Source organism: Acomys russatus, chromosome 26, assembly GCF_903995435.1.
Source record: "Acomys russatus chromosome 26, mAcoRus1.1, whole genome shotgun sequence".
NCBI classification, from domain to species: Eukaryota; Metazoa; Chordata; class Mammalia; order Rodentia; family Muridae; genus Acomys; species Acomys russatus.
Genome location: NC_067162.1, coordinates 43,149,590 through 43,168,327, shown reverse-complemented (window position 1 = coordinate 43,168,327; position 18,738 = coordinate 43,149,590). Strand labels below are relative to the sequence as shown.

The 18,738-nt window shown below is 44.4% G+C and overlaps 1 protein-coding gene across 2 annotated transcripts in view; it reads right to left on the bottom strand.

Moving 5' to 3' along the window:
• The window catches only part of Cdh13 (cadherin 13), a 1,096,387-nt gene that overhangs the window by 580,328 nt on the left and 497,321 nt on the right, over window positions 1-18,738 (bottom strand). For both annotated transcript variants that reach the window (XM_051169275.1, XM_051169274.1), the window contains one exon: window positions 7,830-7,946. In XM_051169275.1, coding sequence (XP_051025232.1) covers window positions 7,830-7,946 — 117 coding nt within the window. The remainder of the gene's footprint in view (window positions 1-7,829; window positions 7,947-18,738) is intronic.

Genomic DNA, 18,738 nt, shown 5'->3' with positions numbered 1-18,738 from the left:
AATACTGATGTTTATTCCCATATCCACAGGCTGCTCTCAGCTTTGGTCAGCAGAGCTTTGTTTGCAGTGGACAATAGCCGGCAACAGAGGCATAACCAGTCAAAGAGCTGAGAATAAGTGACTGCAAGTGCTCAGACCTAAACAAGATAACGTTACCAACATCTCTCCCACCACTAAGGCTCAGAAAACACGGAGAATGGGCAGCCATGTTGTTCAATGCTGTCTTCTGGACATGGTGTGGCCATTACAGCCCTGAACTCACAGCACTTGTGCTTGTCTGCACATGACCTGCGTAAGATGAAGCCAACTGAACTTCCAGCATAGATGGAGGGGGGTCTCAGGAGGCCCCGCCTTCTAACTGGGGAGCTGTTGGCAGTTGAAGGTTGCTGTCGGGAAGGGAAGGTCATTCTTTTTTGATGGTATGGCCATGGGTGGGTTGCCCATGGATGGCCCTACCCACATCTATGCACCTAAGGTAACACTGAGTAGACTTATTGAAAACACTAAAGAAGAGGTGGACATGAACTTGGGAGGGAGATATGTTGAGAGGTTAAGGGGGATTTGGAGTGGTAAGATGAAGGATAGTAGGACCATTCTTAATTGCATATATATACAAAATGATTTTTAAAAACATCACACACTCATGTGCATGCATAAGCACACACACACACACACACACACACACACACAGAGAGAGAGAGAGAGAGAGAGAGAGAGAGAGAGAGAGAGAGAGAGAGAGAGAGAGAGAGAGACAGACAGACAGACAGAAAGACAGAAAGACAGATTGGTTTCTGGATTTCTTTTCCTCAGCCCAGAAATGGCTGGTGAATAGGTGGTAGGGTCAAGCACTTCGCTGATCTGGAGGCTCCACTACAGCTTGGTTGTCCTGGTGCCACTGTGCCCTTTAGCTCCTTCTCCACACTGGCACAATTTCCACTCCTCCATGACAGGCGGTAGTAAGACAATCAGGCATGGTTTGAGTTAGTGATCACCATCGTTGAGGTTGATGTGGCCGTCATGAGAGTATTTACACCAAGAAAGTAGAAACCATTCCTGTTCCGGGCTTTGAGTTGTGGAATCTTAGGCAACGCCTACAAACCTGGCCAGCTAAGTTCAGGAGACAGGATGGGCCATGAACTGGCACATGAAGGGAGAACCGAATGGGAGGCCAGATTCTTCTCCCTGCACACCTCCCCGTGGAGTGGGAGGGAGGGCTGGACTGTGCGTCTTGACTTTGTCTCACCGAGTGCTTGTTTGCTTCCACGCTATTCTGGAACCCTCCCAGGGCCACAGAATGTCGCAGGTGGTGACACAAAAACTTGGCTTGTACAAGACCTCAGTTAATGCTGCAAATAGATCCTGCCTTACAGTGTACTTCCGAGGCACTATTTCTTCAATGACACAGTAAAAACATAATGCTGATTTCTTAGTCAAGTACTGTATGTCTCTAGTAAGAAACCATGTCAGGGTTCACAAATAACTAAACATAAATGTAGCCTGAGGTGAAATATGCGTAAGGGCAAAGCCTGATGGAAAACTCAAAACTCTCACCATACTGTGAATCTTTCTATAATAGCTTCTCACCTGAGAAATGGGTGTAATGCTGTTCACAGCGTTACTGTGGGAACTAAAGAGAAAGCTGTGTTTGGCTTCACTTCCGACCCTATGAGCTGCTGTAGATTGTAGTCAAACAAGAAAATTGCTTGGCACCTCTAAGTCTAAGGTGAGAACTCAAGTGTTAATTTTTCACAAATAACTAAATGTAAATGTAGCTTGAGGTCAAATATGTATAAGAGCAAAGCCTGAGGAGGTTTTTAAATTGGGAACCGGAAGGGTGGGAGACTCAGGACTAAAATACGTCTTCTCTCTCGGGCTCAGGTGCTTTTGCTGGCTGGGTGTATATCATGCAGGTCATTTCTGCACTTAGATGTATTTGGCAGAGAATCAAAATAACTCAATTATGTTTTATCATTAATTAAGCTTTGCAGAAGGAGGGCAACACATGTTAATGGTGGGTACAGCTTTTATTAGACTTCAAAAATAAATTAGAATTGACTCTGTAGAGTTGTGAAAGCTTTGAGTATAAAATAAAAAATATTCTAAGTATGAATACATTCTTAATTCTCTACCCTCTGTCTCATATACCCCCATCCCCCACTCACACATATACCACAGAGAACCCATCAAAAAAAAAATAAAACCTATTGCAATCTGCTAAGGGTACTGATGTGACCCAACATAATGGCCGACTGCCAATCAATTTAGTTAGTGGCCTCATTGCCATTGTAGAAAATTAAAATTTGTTGAAAATATCCAGACTGATCATATAATGGTCTGTTAATTCCATTCTAACAGCAAACCAGGCTCTGACCATTTTGATTAATCAGCACCCACTGAATGCTCACCTAGTCAGCTGTAGCCATAGCAAACTCAAGACCAAGGATGGCCAGAGGCCTACTGTGCGCTAGGTGGTCTGCCTGGCCACCATGAATGATATGTGGCACCTTAGTAGGACTGTAAGTAAAGAGCAGAAATAATGATAGAGCTGCTTAAAATGTGCTGAATGTCACCTCAGACAACCCACAATGTATAAACGAGACCAAGTAAACACTGCTCAAGAGTAACTTGTTGCAAATGAGCTACAGAGCAGTTCCACTCCACCACGTGGGCCACAGGAAGAACAGAGGTTTAATCTGGAAGCCACATTTTAGACAAGTGCAAGGAAATACATAAGCCATATGTTAATGAGACCCACCAATCAAAAATATTTTCTTACAGTGTGATTAAATATAAAGACTGTTAATGTTTTCTTCATTCTTTGTGTACATGTGCATGTGGTGTGTATGTGTGTGTGTGTGTGTGTGTGCATGTGTGCATGCATGTGTGTGTTTATGCATATGTGGGCATTAGTGTGAATCTTACACTTATGGCGTTTTAAATTTTTGGTATTTTTATTTTATTATAAAATGTCTTCTGGTGCTAAAGAACTTAGATGGTTTGGGGCTATCAATTTTTGCTGCTCTCACACAGGATCAAAGTTCATTTCCTGGTACCCACACTGGATGGCTCACAACTCCTGTAATTCCAGCTCCAGGAGATTTGATTTCCTCTTCTGGTCTCTGCCAGTACCTGCACAGCATTTACACAACCTCCCACATAGACAAACACATATAATTTAAATTAGACTAATCTCCAAAAGCTTTATTTCCTCAGCTGTAATAGCTGTGTCTCTAGTGGTGGCTAGGCACCTGTGGTTTGCAGCTACCATCTGGGGCCGTACAGGCATTGGAAATTCAGCGATGTTGGCGTGCTCCAATGGACTGTAGAGCCCCGAACATAGAAAAAGGAAGTGAGGGTGAAAGGGATGTGTCTGCACAGAGGGAAGAGTTCAAAGACATGCAAATAGGACAAGAATATGTAGAAGCTGAATGAAGAAATAACCTCTGATATTCATTTCAAGGAGAATTTTTGAGCAATGAGCCTCTGGGCATCTTAGAGTCCCTGATTTCTAATTCCTTATTCTCTCATTGGTGACACATTTGAGCCATTGGATAAAACTACTCATTGCCTAACAAGGGGGGAATTAGACAGGCAGGTAGGCAGACAGGCAGGCAGGCAGACAGACAGACAGACAGACAGACAGACAGACTGATAGATAGAAAATAGGTATACCGACATAGATGATAGATAGATATGTAAGGGATAGATGATAGACAGCGAATGGATGTGGACAGAAAGATGATAGACAGATAGACAGATGATAGACAGATAGACAGATGATAGACAGATAGATAGACAGATAGACAGATGATAGATAGACAGATAGACAGATGATAGACAGACAGATGATAGATAGATAGATAGACAGATGATAGACAGATAGACAGATGATAGACAGATAGACAGATGATAGATAGACAGATAGACAGATGATAGATAGACAGATAGACAGATGATAGACAGATAGACAGATGATAGATAGATAAATAGATGACTAGGTATATTGATGGATAGATAGGTAGATTGGTGATGGATGAATGATAGATGAATGAATAATATTGATGGATAGATGATAGATATAAATGATAAATCGATGAACAGATAGATAGACAGGAGAAAGATGAATGATAGGTAAATAGATAGAAGACAGATAAAGCTAGATCAATGGATAGAGAGGTGATGGATGAATAAATAAATTGATGGGTAGATGACAGACAGATGAAGAGAGAGGCAGTTGTAAACTTCTGTCTGGGAAGACTGCTTGTTGTGTGGGATAAAGGGTGAGAAGCAAGAGTTTTAAAGGGTAGCAGACTGTATACAATGAATCAGACAATACGATGGAACAAGTCATTTCATGAGAAGAGTGAAGAACATGGGACTGAGGATTCAGATTTACCTTGTGGTCCAGCCTTGTGGAGATAGCTTAGCATCCATGGGTTCTTACAGGAAGTCAAAGGACTAGAAGCTGCTAAATGGAGTAAGAAGAACTCAACCCCAGGGTCAACAGACTCCTAGTCCTACGCCTGTGCACTAGGTGGGCACACAAAGGGGGCCGTGAGTGTCTGGCTGTGGAGAAAGCTCTGGTGAACTGTATGTCCAGACATCCATGGGATGGATGCTGTGGGACTACGGTCAATTCCACTCATGTATGACTCACACTCATGACACAACCAAAGCAGGGTTCTGTCTGAGCAGTTTCCATGCTTTGGTCTAATGATCTATGTTGATCCTCTGTATGAAGGATACACGGCTCAGTGACATATTTCTTCCATCCTGGGTTAAAGATGTCCTTCCCAATGTCCATTCTACTAATTTATGGGGGCGTAAAAAAGGATTTTCAGTAAAATGTACTTCCATTGGCTTTGATGGAAAGGGTCCGTGATGAAAGTGGAATCCCTAATAAGCATTTCATAAATGACTTGTCTTTCAAACTCAATATAAAACAGAATAAAATACATCTTGCAAAGACCTCCATGCTGCTGCACAGATTTAAAGTCCCCTGCTCTCAATCAATTGGGTCTAAGAACTCAAAAAACCTCTAAAGATGCAATAAAATATTTATCAGCCAAGTTGGTGAAAATTGAGAAATTATTTATGGTGCAAATTCTGAAAGAGTCACACGTTGGAGAGGGACGGTAGGCAGCACATGTTGAGAATACCATGTTTCCCTGGAGTGTGTGCACACGCACGCACGCACGCACACACACATACACACACACACACACACACACACACAGTTCCTTCTGTGGGGAATTCACTGGTAAGAAAGGCAGGAGTCGGAAGAAGTGTGCTCAGGACTACCGGGCATTTTCCTCTTTCTTCAGAGATGAGAGGATTTCTGTGGTAGATTTCACAAAGAAGAGCCAGAAACATGGAGGAAATCTCATTTCCCAATGGCCTGGTGTGCTTCTAGCTGTCTTCCCAAAGCATGTGTATTCATTCTACCCATGTACTCCCTATCAGCTGGTTCAATAAGCAAGTGAAATAGAGGCTCAGGGCTACCCAGTTTATACTCAGGATGGAAAAGGGTCTCTGGCCCACACATATTACAGTAATTGACAACTCACTATCTCATAGTTATTTGGTGGATAGATGGGTTATGCATCAGCCCAGATTTGTCTATAACCTCGGAGATTGCTATGTACCCTTTCTGTGGGTAGACAGTTCTACACATGGGATAGGAACGAATGAGGACACCGATTAACATCAGCACTAAAGCTGAGTAGAGCTAAAAGCTTTTCAGGACACTATGCTGTGCATTCTAGTTTTCAGAGGAGAGGCCTAAGCTGTGTCCTCCACAGCCATCACCATCACTAGTTTTCAGTACTAGAGCCACACTCGACTCAGTAGGTTATTGTAGGAGAAAGCCCTAGCATGGTCACCTGCACGTCCCAGTTCACAGGGATTTTCCTGATGTAAGTCTAAGCAAAAAAGCCTTTCTCACTTAAAACTTTCCAGGTTGGGACAATAAATGACACTGTCACATTATAGTTCTCTTTAGTTCCACACAATCATCCATCAGTCTCTTTCTAGGCAATTTTCCCAAGTGTTTCTCCTGTCAATCTGAAAGCAGCTGGGGCCAGCCTGGGCTATGAGTGAATCAATGAGTGAATGAGTGAGCATGAAGTTACCAAGAAACATTCCCCATTGCCTCTTTCTTTCACTGCATCAAAGGAAAGTTCATTTTCCAGTCGCCAACTCCTCTTGGCTCAGTATGTGTGCCCTTGTAGGGATTTGCAACCTACGTCCTTTATAAAGCAGCCATTTTCCCAACTGTGGCTCACTGTGCTGTAGCCCCCTCCCCCTTAGGTCTGCTCTTCAGGAGCACTCTGTCCCTCCCTACCTCAGAACTCCCACCCCACCTCAGGCCTCTGAACACATAGCTCTCTCCCAGGATGCCACGGAGCTGGTCTTCCCAAGGATGCCCTTATCTTTCTGTTGTGATACCCCTCAGGTATCACAAACCTGAGCTTGTGTCCGCCAGCTTTGTGGCAATTTCCTCCCTCAAATCCTTCTGGGTTGTACTCTTTGTTCTTTCTTTCAAGTCATTGTGTTTTTGTTTTGGGCAGCCATCGCCATACTCTGTAATTTTCTTGTTATTTAGTTGCATAAATGTCCACTAGAAGATGAGTTGGATTTTTTGCTAGGTATGGCTGTATTTACCCCATCCTGACTGGACTGTGGCATAAATAGGCATTCCATTTTTACCTGATGAGTAAATTATTAAAGAAATAACGGCTCCTAGCATTGAGATCACTCATTCAAGTAAGCAGCCATGTTCAAACTCCAGGTTCAAGAAGAAATAGAAACCAATTCCAATTTGAATCTCTATGTAGATGTTTCTGTGGGGCTAGGAGGTTCTGATATGTGCTCCATAAAATCTCCTCAAGGCCACTGTTTTGGATGAAATTCCTGTTCTAGGTCAAATAGAGCAGAGAAAGACAGAATGGAGTCACCTATAGCCAGGTACACATAGCCAGAGGGATTTAAAATGGGGCAGACTTCTGACCAACAGCAATTCCCAGCACCCAATTTTGTATGGTTCAGGCTCGGTGCAGCTGAACCAATAGGTCAAGGAGGTCTCCCTCTGCTCTGCTCCTTGAGGTAAGTTACTTTGAAACAACCCATCTGTTTTATTCTTTGATCCTCCCCATCTGGGTAAAACCAGACCCTTCTGCCTGATCAGCGGAGGACCCTTCTAGTTCACACACGTGGAGCAGCCTGAGTCCTGAATCACCAAAAAAAGAAGCAAGTCAGATCATTAAACACAATTTGCTGATTTTCTTCCTTCTTTTTTGATGCAAGGCGCCATCAGTAGTGTGGTCCATTTAGCAGTGGCTATTTTCTCCTGGGTGCTTTATTGTTCAGACCAAAGCAACTCTGCTTCTGCATCTTGTTAGTGCGGTTGAGTTCCTGTGCTCTGGGAAGTTGACCCAGCAGTGAGCTTGGACTGACACATTTGAAAAACAGGACCTCAATAAAAACAAACACCAACACCTAGCAGTCAGCCCGTCCCCTGGGCATCAGCTACCAAGACAAGGCAGCCTGCTGCTAACCGATGACAGCCTACAATATCACTTCGAAGCTATTTTCTACTATGTAGATCCCACAATTGTGATAGATGGCTTCTGCTGTCCACAATGTTTCTTCCTCTTCTTTTTCCATCGTGCTTTCTGAAATTCCTATCCTGATAAAAACCATTTTGACCTCTTGCCATGCAGTGATAGAGGCCAGTTTTAGCTAATCTCAACTGTCACAGGCAGATTGCCTTGTGTACGCTCAGGCCTTAATAGAAACACCCTGTGTCATTTGTCCTTTGTCCAACTTACCTTGCCAACATCTCTGGGGAAGGGCTGTCTCTGGTTCTCTGGGATCAGGATGGGAGACACCACAATGGACCTCTTTTGTCTTGGGACAGGAGATGTCCTTGCAAATTTAAAAATATCCTAAAAGGGAAAACAAGATGAGCTAAGTAAAAACTTCCACAGATGAGGAAGTATCAGCCTGCCTGGGGCCCCTTGTGCACGGTTGTGAAGGGCACGGCTGTCTGGACACTGTCTATCACATTCTATCACATCTCCTTAGAATGACCAGGTGCATGGTTAGGCTCACACGCAACCCGATGCTGTGACTCACAATGGCAACCCTTAAGCCAGCCAATAAATCCCAACGTCGCAATCATCCACTTAAAGGGCTACACCGGATCAATACACCCTTCTTGCTGTATAGAGTGGTCTTACTGCCAAGCAGGTAGAAGTCACTTGGTCAGCAACCAAAGGGACTTTCCAGGTATAAGTGTGGCTCCCTTCATGGCTCCCTGGAGGAGTAGAGATGAATGGCCTTAGGTGATAGGGCTGTGTGCTCTTCAAGGCCTCACAGAGATGTAGGTGATGCTATCTCAAGGCCATGATCAGGGATGCCTTTGGAATCCATTTACTGAGGAAATGTCCCTACTTTACTCAGAGCATACCCACTGCCAGGAGTTCCCCATCTAAAAATGACGGTAGCTTATTCTTTGAGAATTTAGTGCAACTTATTTTGACCATATTCACCCCAACTCCTCTTACTCAACTCCTCCCAGGTCCTCCTTTAATCTCCTGAACCCCCAACTTCATGTGTTCTTTTTAAAAACTCAATAATCCATTGAATCCAATTTGAGGGGTTGCACCTTTTTAATTAAAGAACTGCGTTCAACAAAAGAAATTGTGTCATTATTTTACATCAAGTGCTAATGTTACATTATATAAAAATAGGGAAACATAAAAATAAACATACTGGAGACCCATGACACTGTTAAATCCGAACTAGAAACTACAGTCTACAGAAAAGTAAGAAAGGGGAGAGGGGAGGTAGAAGGGGGTTAGTGCAATCTTGATCTAATTAGAGGGTTGGGGAAAATAGAACTAAAAACAGAGTATCACTTTTAATATGCAAATCAATCTCATCAAATACCACATGCTAATTAAAATTATCTTCTGTATCATCAGAAGCAAGCACCTCATACCTCATGCCATAGTGAGCTCCCATCAAAACAATATGCTAAATAGTAATGTTCAGGACATCACTAGCCCTTGGTCCATAACTCTGTGTGTGTGTGTGTGTGTGTGTGTGTACTCACCTGCATTTTGTAATTTTAAGAGAAAACATACATAGGAAAGTCAAACAAGAAAAAAAAAAAAACAATCAAAGCTTTTGAAAACCTCTACAAACATTCACACTCTTGATTTTTCCTGGAGTACAGACTAACAGTCTTGTGCAGAGCCATTGGGCAATATTTGTTTATCAAGAGCCTTGCAAATATCCACAGCTCTTCCTTCTGTAATTCCACTCTAGGAATACACACAGGTGCTAAGCTCAAAGGAAGAAGGGAAAAGACACAGAACAATGCTTAGTGAGACAGGACAGACAGAAGGCAAAGGTGAAAGACAGCCCAATATTGAGTAGCAAGGATACAATAAAACACAAGCCTAGTGTGGGAAGATTACATCTTTAGCCCGTCCACAAAATGCTAGACTGGCAATACAGCCACTGTGTGCCAGCCACCGGGGAGACACTAAAGTGTGTCAGCCCTTATACTTAGAAAATCCTCCTAGGAAATCCATAGCTCTCTTTAGCCATTGAAGAAAGTTTGCACAGATTATGTAAGAATTACCCCAAATTAAATTTGCCTAACTAGCAGAGATAAAGCATACCCCAGACTACATCTCTAAAGAACATCCTGTTGTGCCCATTCTAGATTGCATGAACTGTATTATGGAAGAAGAACATATATGTGTGCGTGTATGTATGTGCGCATATATGTAAAATTAACTAAGGAGTCTTTATAAACCATGGCTGGTGTAGCAAAATGGTATTTCTAAGCCAAGAAAATGAAGCCACAGTCAGACCACTTCACAGACCAGAATAATTGTTGCAAACCTATCAATTTTTTCCTTTGTCCTAAATTGATTTTCCAAGGTCCCAGGAAAGGTGTGAGCTGTTACTTAATGAGTCATATATTCAGTTCTGCAAAATGGAAAGCATTTCTGGAACTGGATGGGGCAGCAATGTGGATGCACTTCATACCACTGCCCGTTGTACTTAAACCTACAAGACTGATGCTGCGTGGAACTAAGTCTTGAGGAAGAGCAGACGGTGCTCTTAACCCCGAGTCATTTCCCCAGCCCCGCTTACAAAATTGGTTCAGTTGGAAAAGCGTTTCCCTTGCAAGAGCAGAGAGACTTCAATTCGATCTCCAGAACACTCTTTAAAACGCCGGACCAAGAGGCATGCACTTGGAATGCCATCGCTGGGGAGTGGAGACGGGAGATCACAGAGTCTCCCTGGGTGGTTGAGCTTGTCTCAGAGGAGTTGAAGAGCATTTGTGAAGATGACAGGCAAGCTTGTTCTCTGGCCTCCATATGCATACGCACAGACATGTGCACTTACACACACACACACACACACACACACACACACACACACATACTTGAGCATCATAATGGTTGGTTTCTAGGGAAACAATACTCTCCACATCCAGGCAAAGACAGAACACTGGATCCACGCCCCCCTCCTCTCTGTCCCCTTCATTTCTCCTTCCCACCTGTGGTGTGTGTGTGTGTGTGTGTGTGTGTGTGTGTGTGTGTCTGTGTGCTTATGAGTGACAGTGGAAAGAGCAAAGAGGGCAAAACCAATAAATATGAAACTCAGCCAACCAAACAAAACAAGGTGCAGAAAAACCCTAACCAAACTCAAATGAAAAGAAACAAACAAGCCAGCAGAAAGGGAGAGGAGCACCAGGAGACAACAGAAGAGAGAATGGATTCTATTACATAAAACTGATGCATAGCATCTCCAAAGATTCTGCTTCCTTATTGAGGGGCAGCAAAAGAATGGAACATACGTAAAATATGTGATATGTGCAAATCTCATTTACAGTTAGGAAAACCAACGACTTCAAGAGCTACCCATGAGTGAATGCTGAGGACGGTGCCTTGTGAAGATTTAAGGTGCCATGCATATGTAAGGGCTTGGGGATTCAGAGCTGTAATAGAGCCACAGAGGCCTCTGTTCATTACGACAGCGTGCCTGTAAATGTGTCTAAAGCAATGAAAAAGCACCCTGTGTCCTCAGCAACAAACTTTCCATTGTTTGTGATAAAGGGCTCACTTGTGTCTGCAAGCCTGCTGAGGGCGATGCTGTTGTTCAGAGTGCCTTTGAGCCCTGGGCCTGCTCCTGGTGTCCCCCTCTCCCCAGCACAACAGCCATTAAAGATGCAGTACTAGTCTGCCTCTCACCTCTCCTAGCTTCCTGGATGTAGGGTGACAGGCCCAGTGTCAACCTGGATGCGAAATGCCAGAGCAAGGCAGGCATGGTGGCACACACTTCTAATCCAAGCACTTGGAGAGGCAGAGTCAGGTGGATCGCTGTGAGTTCGACAACAGCCTAGTCTATAAAGCGAGTCCAGGACAGCCAAGGCTACATAGAGAAAGCATGTCCTGAAAAAACCAACTCCCTGCCCCCTAAAAAAAAAAAAAAAAAAAAAAAAAAAAAACCAATAAAAGCCAGAGCAGAGAAACAGGAAACTCTGGGCCTTGGGAGACAGACTCTGAGGGTCAGAGTGTGTATGGAGTTGTTCCATGTGCCTATGTGCTGACACCGAAGGCACCTTAGAGGCACCTGGAAGAGAGCCACCGGGCAGGAAAGCCTTCTTCCTTCTATTCTTGAACACCATGGCCCCTATTTCATGTCTCTAGGCCCGTTGTTCTGCCTCTGCCTTAGTCAGTTCTGTGGATACCTATTGTGTGTGTCTGTCAGCAAAGACCCTGAGTGCTTGTGGCCAGAAATGCCTGTGATGGGATCTGTGCTGAAGACAGGTGCCTCTGTTGCTCTTTTTTGTCCTAGAAATCATCTTGAGCCAAGAGGACATAGAATTTCCTTTAAAGGCAGGTGAGAAGAGGATGGCTGGCAGGGTCCCGGGATGGTGTGAAGCCATTCAACCATTCGAAACTACAGCATGCAAAGGAGTAAATGAAGCTATCATTGCTTGAAGCCCCCAAGTGCCTATACTTTCTAGAAATGATATTCGATGACATTATAAACATTAATTCCAATAAGGAAATCCATTAATAAGATACTTTGGTGCAACCATTTGTGCAGATGCCCCCGGATCGAGATCAGCCAGTCTTGATAGTCTCCTTGTGGGGTTCCTGAATGGGGGCCCTTCCATCCCTCCATTCTTCCATACCACTCTCAATGCTCTGCCCAGAGTCTGTCTTCAAGTCCCAGCATCTGTCCCTATCCCCTGCTGGGTAGAGTCTCTCAGAGGGCATCTATGTTGGGCTAATATCCACTTAAAAGTATATACCATGCGTGTCTTTCTGGGTCTGGGTTACCTCACTCAGGAAGTTTCTACTTTCATCCATTTGCCTGCAAATTTCAGATTTTCTTGTTTTCAATAGCTGAGCAGTATTCCATTGTGTAAATGTAGCACAGTTTCTTTTTTAAAAAATATTTATTTATTATTATTATTATACAGTGCCCTGCCTGCATGCACACCTGCAGGCCAGAAGAAGGCACCAGATCACATTATAGATGGTTGTGAGCCACCATGTGGTTGCTGGGAATTGAACTCAGGACCTCAGGAAGAGCAGTCAGTGTTCTTAACCTCTGAGCCATCTCTCCAGCCCGTACCACAGTTTCTTTATCCAGTCTTTGGCTGAGGGACATCTAGGTTGTTGCCAGATTCTGGCTATTATGAATACAGCTGCTATGAGGACCTGTACAAACTGTTGCACCAACCAAGGACAATGCATGGGGAGAACCTAGACCCCCTGCTCAGATCTAACCAATGGGCAGCTCATTCACTCTCCGTGGTTGTGGGGGGAAGTGGGGACTGCCTCTGACATGAACTCTGGTGCTCCCGATTTGATCACTTACCCTTGGCGGGAAAACCATGTGGGCACACAGAGGAAGGGGAATCAGGCTATCCAGATGAGACCTGATACGATAGTGGGGGAGGAGGAATCCCCCCCCCTCTGTCAGAGTTCTGAAGGAGGGGAATAGGTCAGAAGGGGGAGGGAGGGTGGGAACAGGAAGATACAAACTAAGGGATATCAATTGGGATATAATATAAATAAATTAAAACAATTAAATAAAAAGAAAAAAGATACTTTGATAACATGATGGTCAATCTCAAATTGGGGAGAGAGGAGACTCAGAGATGGATCCAGGTGGTAGGATCATAGGCAAAGTGCATCATATACTATGTGACAATGACTTTATGAAACCTAGTTCCACATACAAAGAATACGTTACAATTTATGGAAGAGAAAAGAAATGGAAAATCTCTGGTGGCTTTAGACAGGTCAACATCTTGGTGAAAGCATTTAAATATTTGTTTGGTAATCCCTCTGAAGTGACGGTTGTGGAAATGACACATGCTGCCCCGGTTTAGCCCAGTGGCCATGTGAGATGTTCCTATGGGTTAGAGCATCAATGAATGATAGTTGGTAGGAACAGGGGACCCCAGTGAAATCCTTTTCCTGAGAAACCTGGTCCAGGAGAAACACTTCCTGGTCTCCACTCTGCCTTCATTAGTCTTGCCCAGACATTCTTAGATCATTATTTGGGAAATTAATTATTTACCCATTTAGAGAATATCAATTAGAGAAGAAAATATTTACTTCAGTGCCCCGTGTCCCCTTCCTTTTAGTGTAATAAATTAATGTGTAACAATGTTTAAAAAAGAAATAAATGTGTAAGTAAACACTCTTACAAGTGTGGTTGAATAACCAAGCACCCACCGCGGAACATGGAGGAGGGGCATTCCCAGCATCCTAGGTCATTTGGCTTTGATCTGAATGTTTAGGATAGAAAGGAAGTTGCTGTGGACAAAATAATCAATGATGCAAAGAAGTTACAGATTCCTCTGTGGGTATCTGGTATTTGAGAAGTAGTTTTAGAGGTTTCTATATCTTTTAAAAACACTACCTGCCCTACATTAACATTGTTCAAGCATCTGCATGACCAGGAATGAAGGTCTCAGCACCACTGATGCAGGGAAGGCCCAGGTGGTATGGTTCTTGACGGTTCTGCTGTTCTGCGGTTCTGCTGTTGCTGACCTCTTGCAGATGCTGTGCCTCCTGGTCCTGCCTTCTTCTGCATGGCCAACTCCATGCAGAAAATCATTCCATTTTCAACACTTGCCTCAAACATCAGTTGAAGATTCTTCCTCCATAAAAAGAGATGCAAGAAAGAGGCCTGGTTTCAGGCCTAGGGAGTGGCACAAAGACATAGAGGCTAAAGCTAAGCACAGGCCAGAATCCGTGGGGGTGGGAAGCAAAAAGAGAGAGAGAGAGAGAGAGAGAGAGAGAGAGAGAGAGAGAGAGAGAGAGAGAGAGAGAGAGAGAGAGAGAGAGAGAGCTGGTGCCTCAGAAGCTCTGAACATGATGGGAGCAAGGAGATGTGAGGCCCTTCCAACATACCAGGCACTTCTCTGGTTACCAGGGGAAGCCCCGGCAAGGCTAGGGTCTGACCTCATCCTTGGCTGCCTGTTCACGCCCACTTCAACATCTCTGCTCCCTCACTTGTCACCAAGCCCAGCACCATGTTCTAAAAGTTGGTCTTAAAATAGAAATTGCAAGGACTGCCTGGCATGGTGGTACAATCCTTTAATCCCAGCACTTGGGAGGCAGGGGCTGATGGATTGATGTGAGTTCAAGGCCAGCCTGGTCTACAAAGTTAGCCCAGGACAGCTAAGGCTACAACACAGAGAAACCCTGTCTCGAAAACCAAAACAAAACATCAGCAACAACAACAACAACAACAAAAGGAAAATGCAAGGACCAGACATTTTCTCTAAAGTGTCGACTTCCCTACATCCACACTGCCAGTTAAAAAATGATCCAAAGGCTCTGGCGTTGGATAAAAATTTGCCAAACAACACATCCAAGACACAATTGCCTCTGAAATATTTCATGAAGCAGGAAAATAACAACCCAATCAGGCCCCGCTCGTTTCACTGGAGGTGAAAAATGTTTTAAGCATATTCAGATTCTTTAGTCAGAAGTCCATTCAACCACGTGCAATGGTAATGGGGCTATAATGGGGAGAATTTTCTTCAATCTACTCTGGCATTGATGAAATATTCATGCTAAATAGCTACTTCTGAGCACCTGGAGGGATCTGGCGGTGTTTTACAAATGGGCTTGTTTTCCTAATACACACAGAGCCCCTTGCCTCTGACGCTGAATTAATCGGAGCCTGTGTTGTAGGTGCAAAAACGTAAGCACCAGGAACGCTGTTCACCTCTGTGAGAGTTCAAAACAGATAAACGGCCTTTAAAAAAGCCCCACTCATTAAGCCCCCCATCACTTGATTTCTATGGCTATGGCAAATACGCCGACCAAAGGTATTCCCTCCCTATACGGAGGGAAGGGTTTATTTTTGGCTTATGGTCCCAGGTTCCAGTCCACCACTGAGGGAAAGTCAAGGCAGGAACTGGAACAGCTAGTCACGTCACGTCCACAGTGAAGAGGAGAGAAAACCGCATGTATTCCTGTGCGTGTTGTCTGCTCGTGGTTAGCTAGCATCCATCACTCCTAAGGACTCAGCCTGTGGCACAGTGCCACCCATCTTCCTTCCCACTTCAGTTAGCAATCGAGATGACCCTACCATAGACATGCCCACAGGCCCACTGCTCTGAACAATTTTCCCATTGAGACTCCCTTCTTGGGTGACTCTACTTTACGACGAGATGATGTTTAAAGCCAATCATCACCCTCACCCATAGAAGAACAATTCTTTGCAATTCAAGTGGGTATGTGTAGGGTGTTGGTAATGGGTTCTCACCGTGACAGCCACACAGAGCTACCCACAGGCACTTCAGGCTCCATACAGCCTCCACAGAGTGGAGAACCCTCTTTCCCAGCTCATCTACCCACACTCCCCTCCCTTGTCCCCAGCTCTTTTGTGGATACGTTCTGATCACTCTGGTCAGTGCAGACATGTATGTCTCTAACTTGAATAAACAGTATGTTTTGGTAAATGCCTGCACCATCACTTCTTATTCCGAAGGCTCAGGGTGACCTCAGGGAAGAAACAGCCCTACCTTTTACTCATCGCCTGATACATTTATCACTGGAGTGGAAGGGATGCCAGCTCCCTTCTGCTTGGCAGCCCAGTCACCTCATTAGCTGGCAGGAGACCATGCTGGCTGCCAATGTGGACAGTGCAGCCACCTTGCAATGATGCGTGACACCATGGGTGCCAGCTCAAGGAGACATTCACACAATAGTGATGGTGCTTGGCCATTCTGGAGCAGATACAGCTTTACCAACTGTAGAAGCAGCGGCTTCTCTCCTTTGGATTCCTCCAGAGTGGCATGTCTCTTTCTAGGACGTAATAATGTATTTTAAAAGCATTTTTATTTATTTGTGTGTGCACATGTACCATACATACTTATGGATGCCAGAGGACAACCTCCACGCCATTGCTCCACTATGTAGGTCCCAGGGTTCAAACTCAGTCTTGGAGGGAAGGGTCTTTATCCACTGAACCATCTTCCCTGCCCGACAGGAACTCCCTGAAGGAAAGGTAGTCCTTTTAGTCTGGACCCACTGTCTGGATTTGGCCTATTTTCAAGGTCCTTGCTCTCTCATTTATTTATTTATTTATTTAGTCAGTCAAGACGGGGTCTTTTCCTTGGGCTTCAAACTCTAAAATTAGAAAGCTATTTCCCAAGGCTGGAAAGATGGCTCAGAAGTTAAGAGCACTAGCTACTCTTGCAGAAGGCCTGGGTTCAATCCCTAGCAGCTGTACGGCAGCTCACAACCACCTCTAACTCTAGCTCCAGGGACTCCAATGCCCTCTTTGGGCCTCAGTGGACACCTGTACTCCCTCTCTCTCTCTCTCTCTCTCTCTCTCTCTCTCTCTCTCTCTCTCTCTGTGTGTCTTCTCTCTTCTCTCTCTCTCTCTGTGTCTCTCCCCTCTCCTCTCTTTCTGTCTCTCTCTGCTGGCTGCTCTCTCTGGCGGTCTCTCTCTCGATATCCCCCCTCTCCTCTCTTTCTGTCTCTCTCTGTGTGTCTGTCTCTCTCTGTGTGTCTGTCTGTCTCTCTCTCTCTCTCTCTGTCTTCTCTCTTCTCTCTCTCTCTCTCTAAGAAAGTTATTTTCCACACCAGCTGCCAAAGTCAACTGCTCCTCTTACCCAAACAATTTTTAAATATTCTCCATGACTGAAGCTCAGGACTGCATTTTCTCAGACTCATTGCTAATATTTACACTGAACAGTCCTCTTCTGAAACCTGCACTTCTTCTATGTCACTGTCATCTCGCCCACACCCCTGATACTATTCCTGCAAGCTCCTTTCTTGAAGACATTTTAATTAAGACACCCGGGCTACAGTAGCCCACTTCCGCGATAACCTCTTTTATGTAGCTCTCTTCAGCGGAGGCTGGGATCGGCAAAGTGTCTTTTATCTCCCTTTTCGGTTTCCCTTGCCTCCCTTTGTTCTATGTTTCTTGTTGGATCACAGGTCCTCACATTTTAATTCAGCCCCATGTCTCTTCCACACGATGCCGTTTACATTAATAAATTCCTCTCCACAATGACGGGCACGCTGTCGCCTGTCTCCTGTCTCCCCACGTCAATGATTATTACGTCCTTTGAAGATTCAAAGGTGTATCAGATCTACCATGAAAAGGGACAAAAAAAATAATAAGAAAGAAAGGAAAACACATTTGATATTCTTCCACATCTGGGCTGGGTGGTTTTGAAGTTGTCGTGGTAAAAACAACTACTTAAAGAAGAGGCACGAAGTAAATATTCAATTGCCGTGTAATTCGCATTCCTCCCCTAAAAGGCGCAAGGGCCTGGCTCCTCTTTGGAAGTGATGGTTGGCAAAGGCAGACACTATTTGATGGCTGAGCTCTGAACATCTTCGTGGGGACCTAGCGAGCTCTGTCTGCATCTCTGTTGCTCTTTGAACTTGCCCCACAGGAAACACTGCTTCTGTTTCATTTGTCTTATACTCCCTCCGACGCCGAGCTCCTGGATGTTCCATGTGCCTTCCTCCAGACACATCTGCAAAACCAGTGACTTCTAGGGCATGGAGAGAGTATTTTTGAGCTTGCTATGCATATGCTTCAGGTGTAGGCCTTTCAGATGCTTTTCTCCTTTGGTCTACACTCCTTTGGTGCCTGGGACATGTTGCTGCACTCCCATGCTCCAGGAGAGAAGACTGAGGTTGGGGGACTTTAAACACGCAGACCAGGCACATGCTTTGGAGATTGGAGGATGAGAGATATGAACTCAGGTCGTTTTATCTGATGTTTGGATAATAATCTGTTCCGCCTCCTGGTTCCTGTATGGCTTGCCTTCCCTGTGAAATTTTTTAATTACTTGAAGAATTTTACTCAAGATCTCTTTGAGAGAAACTAGCACACTTATCTGTTATCTGGTTTCATGGGTTCAGTCTTCAAAACATCTTTTGAATATGATTTCCCATGTGGTCTTAGCCAATATCTGTTTTTAAAAATTATTTTTATTTTATGTGTCTAAATGTTTTGCCTACATTTGTTTGATGTGTATTCAGTGCTCAAGGAGGCCAGAAGAGGGTACTGGATTTCCTAGAACCAGAGTACCAGAGGTTTTGAGCCACTATACGGGTGCTGGAAACTGACCCTGGGTCCTCTACAAGAACACCACAGAGCTATGTCTCCAGCTCACTTTTTTTTTCTTTTTGAGACAGGATCTCACTC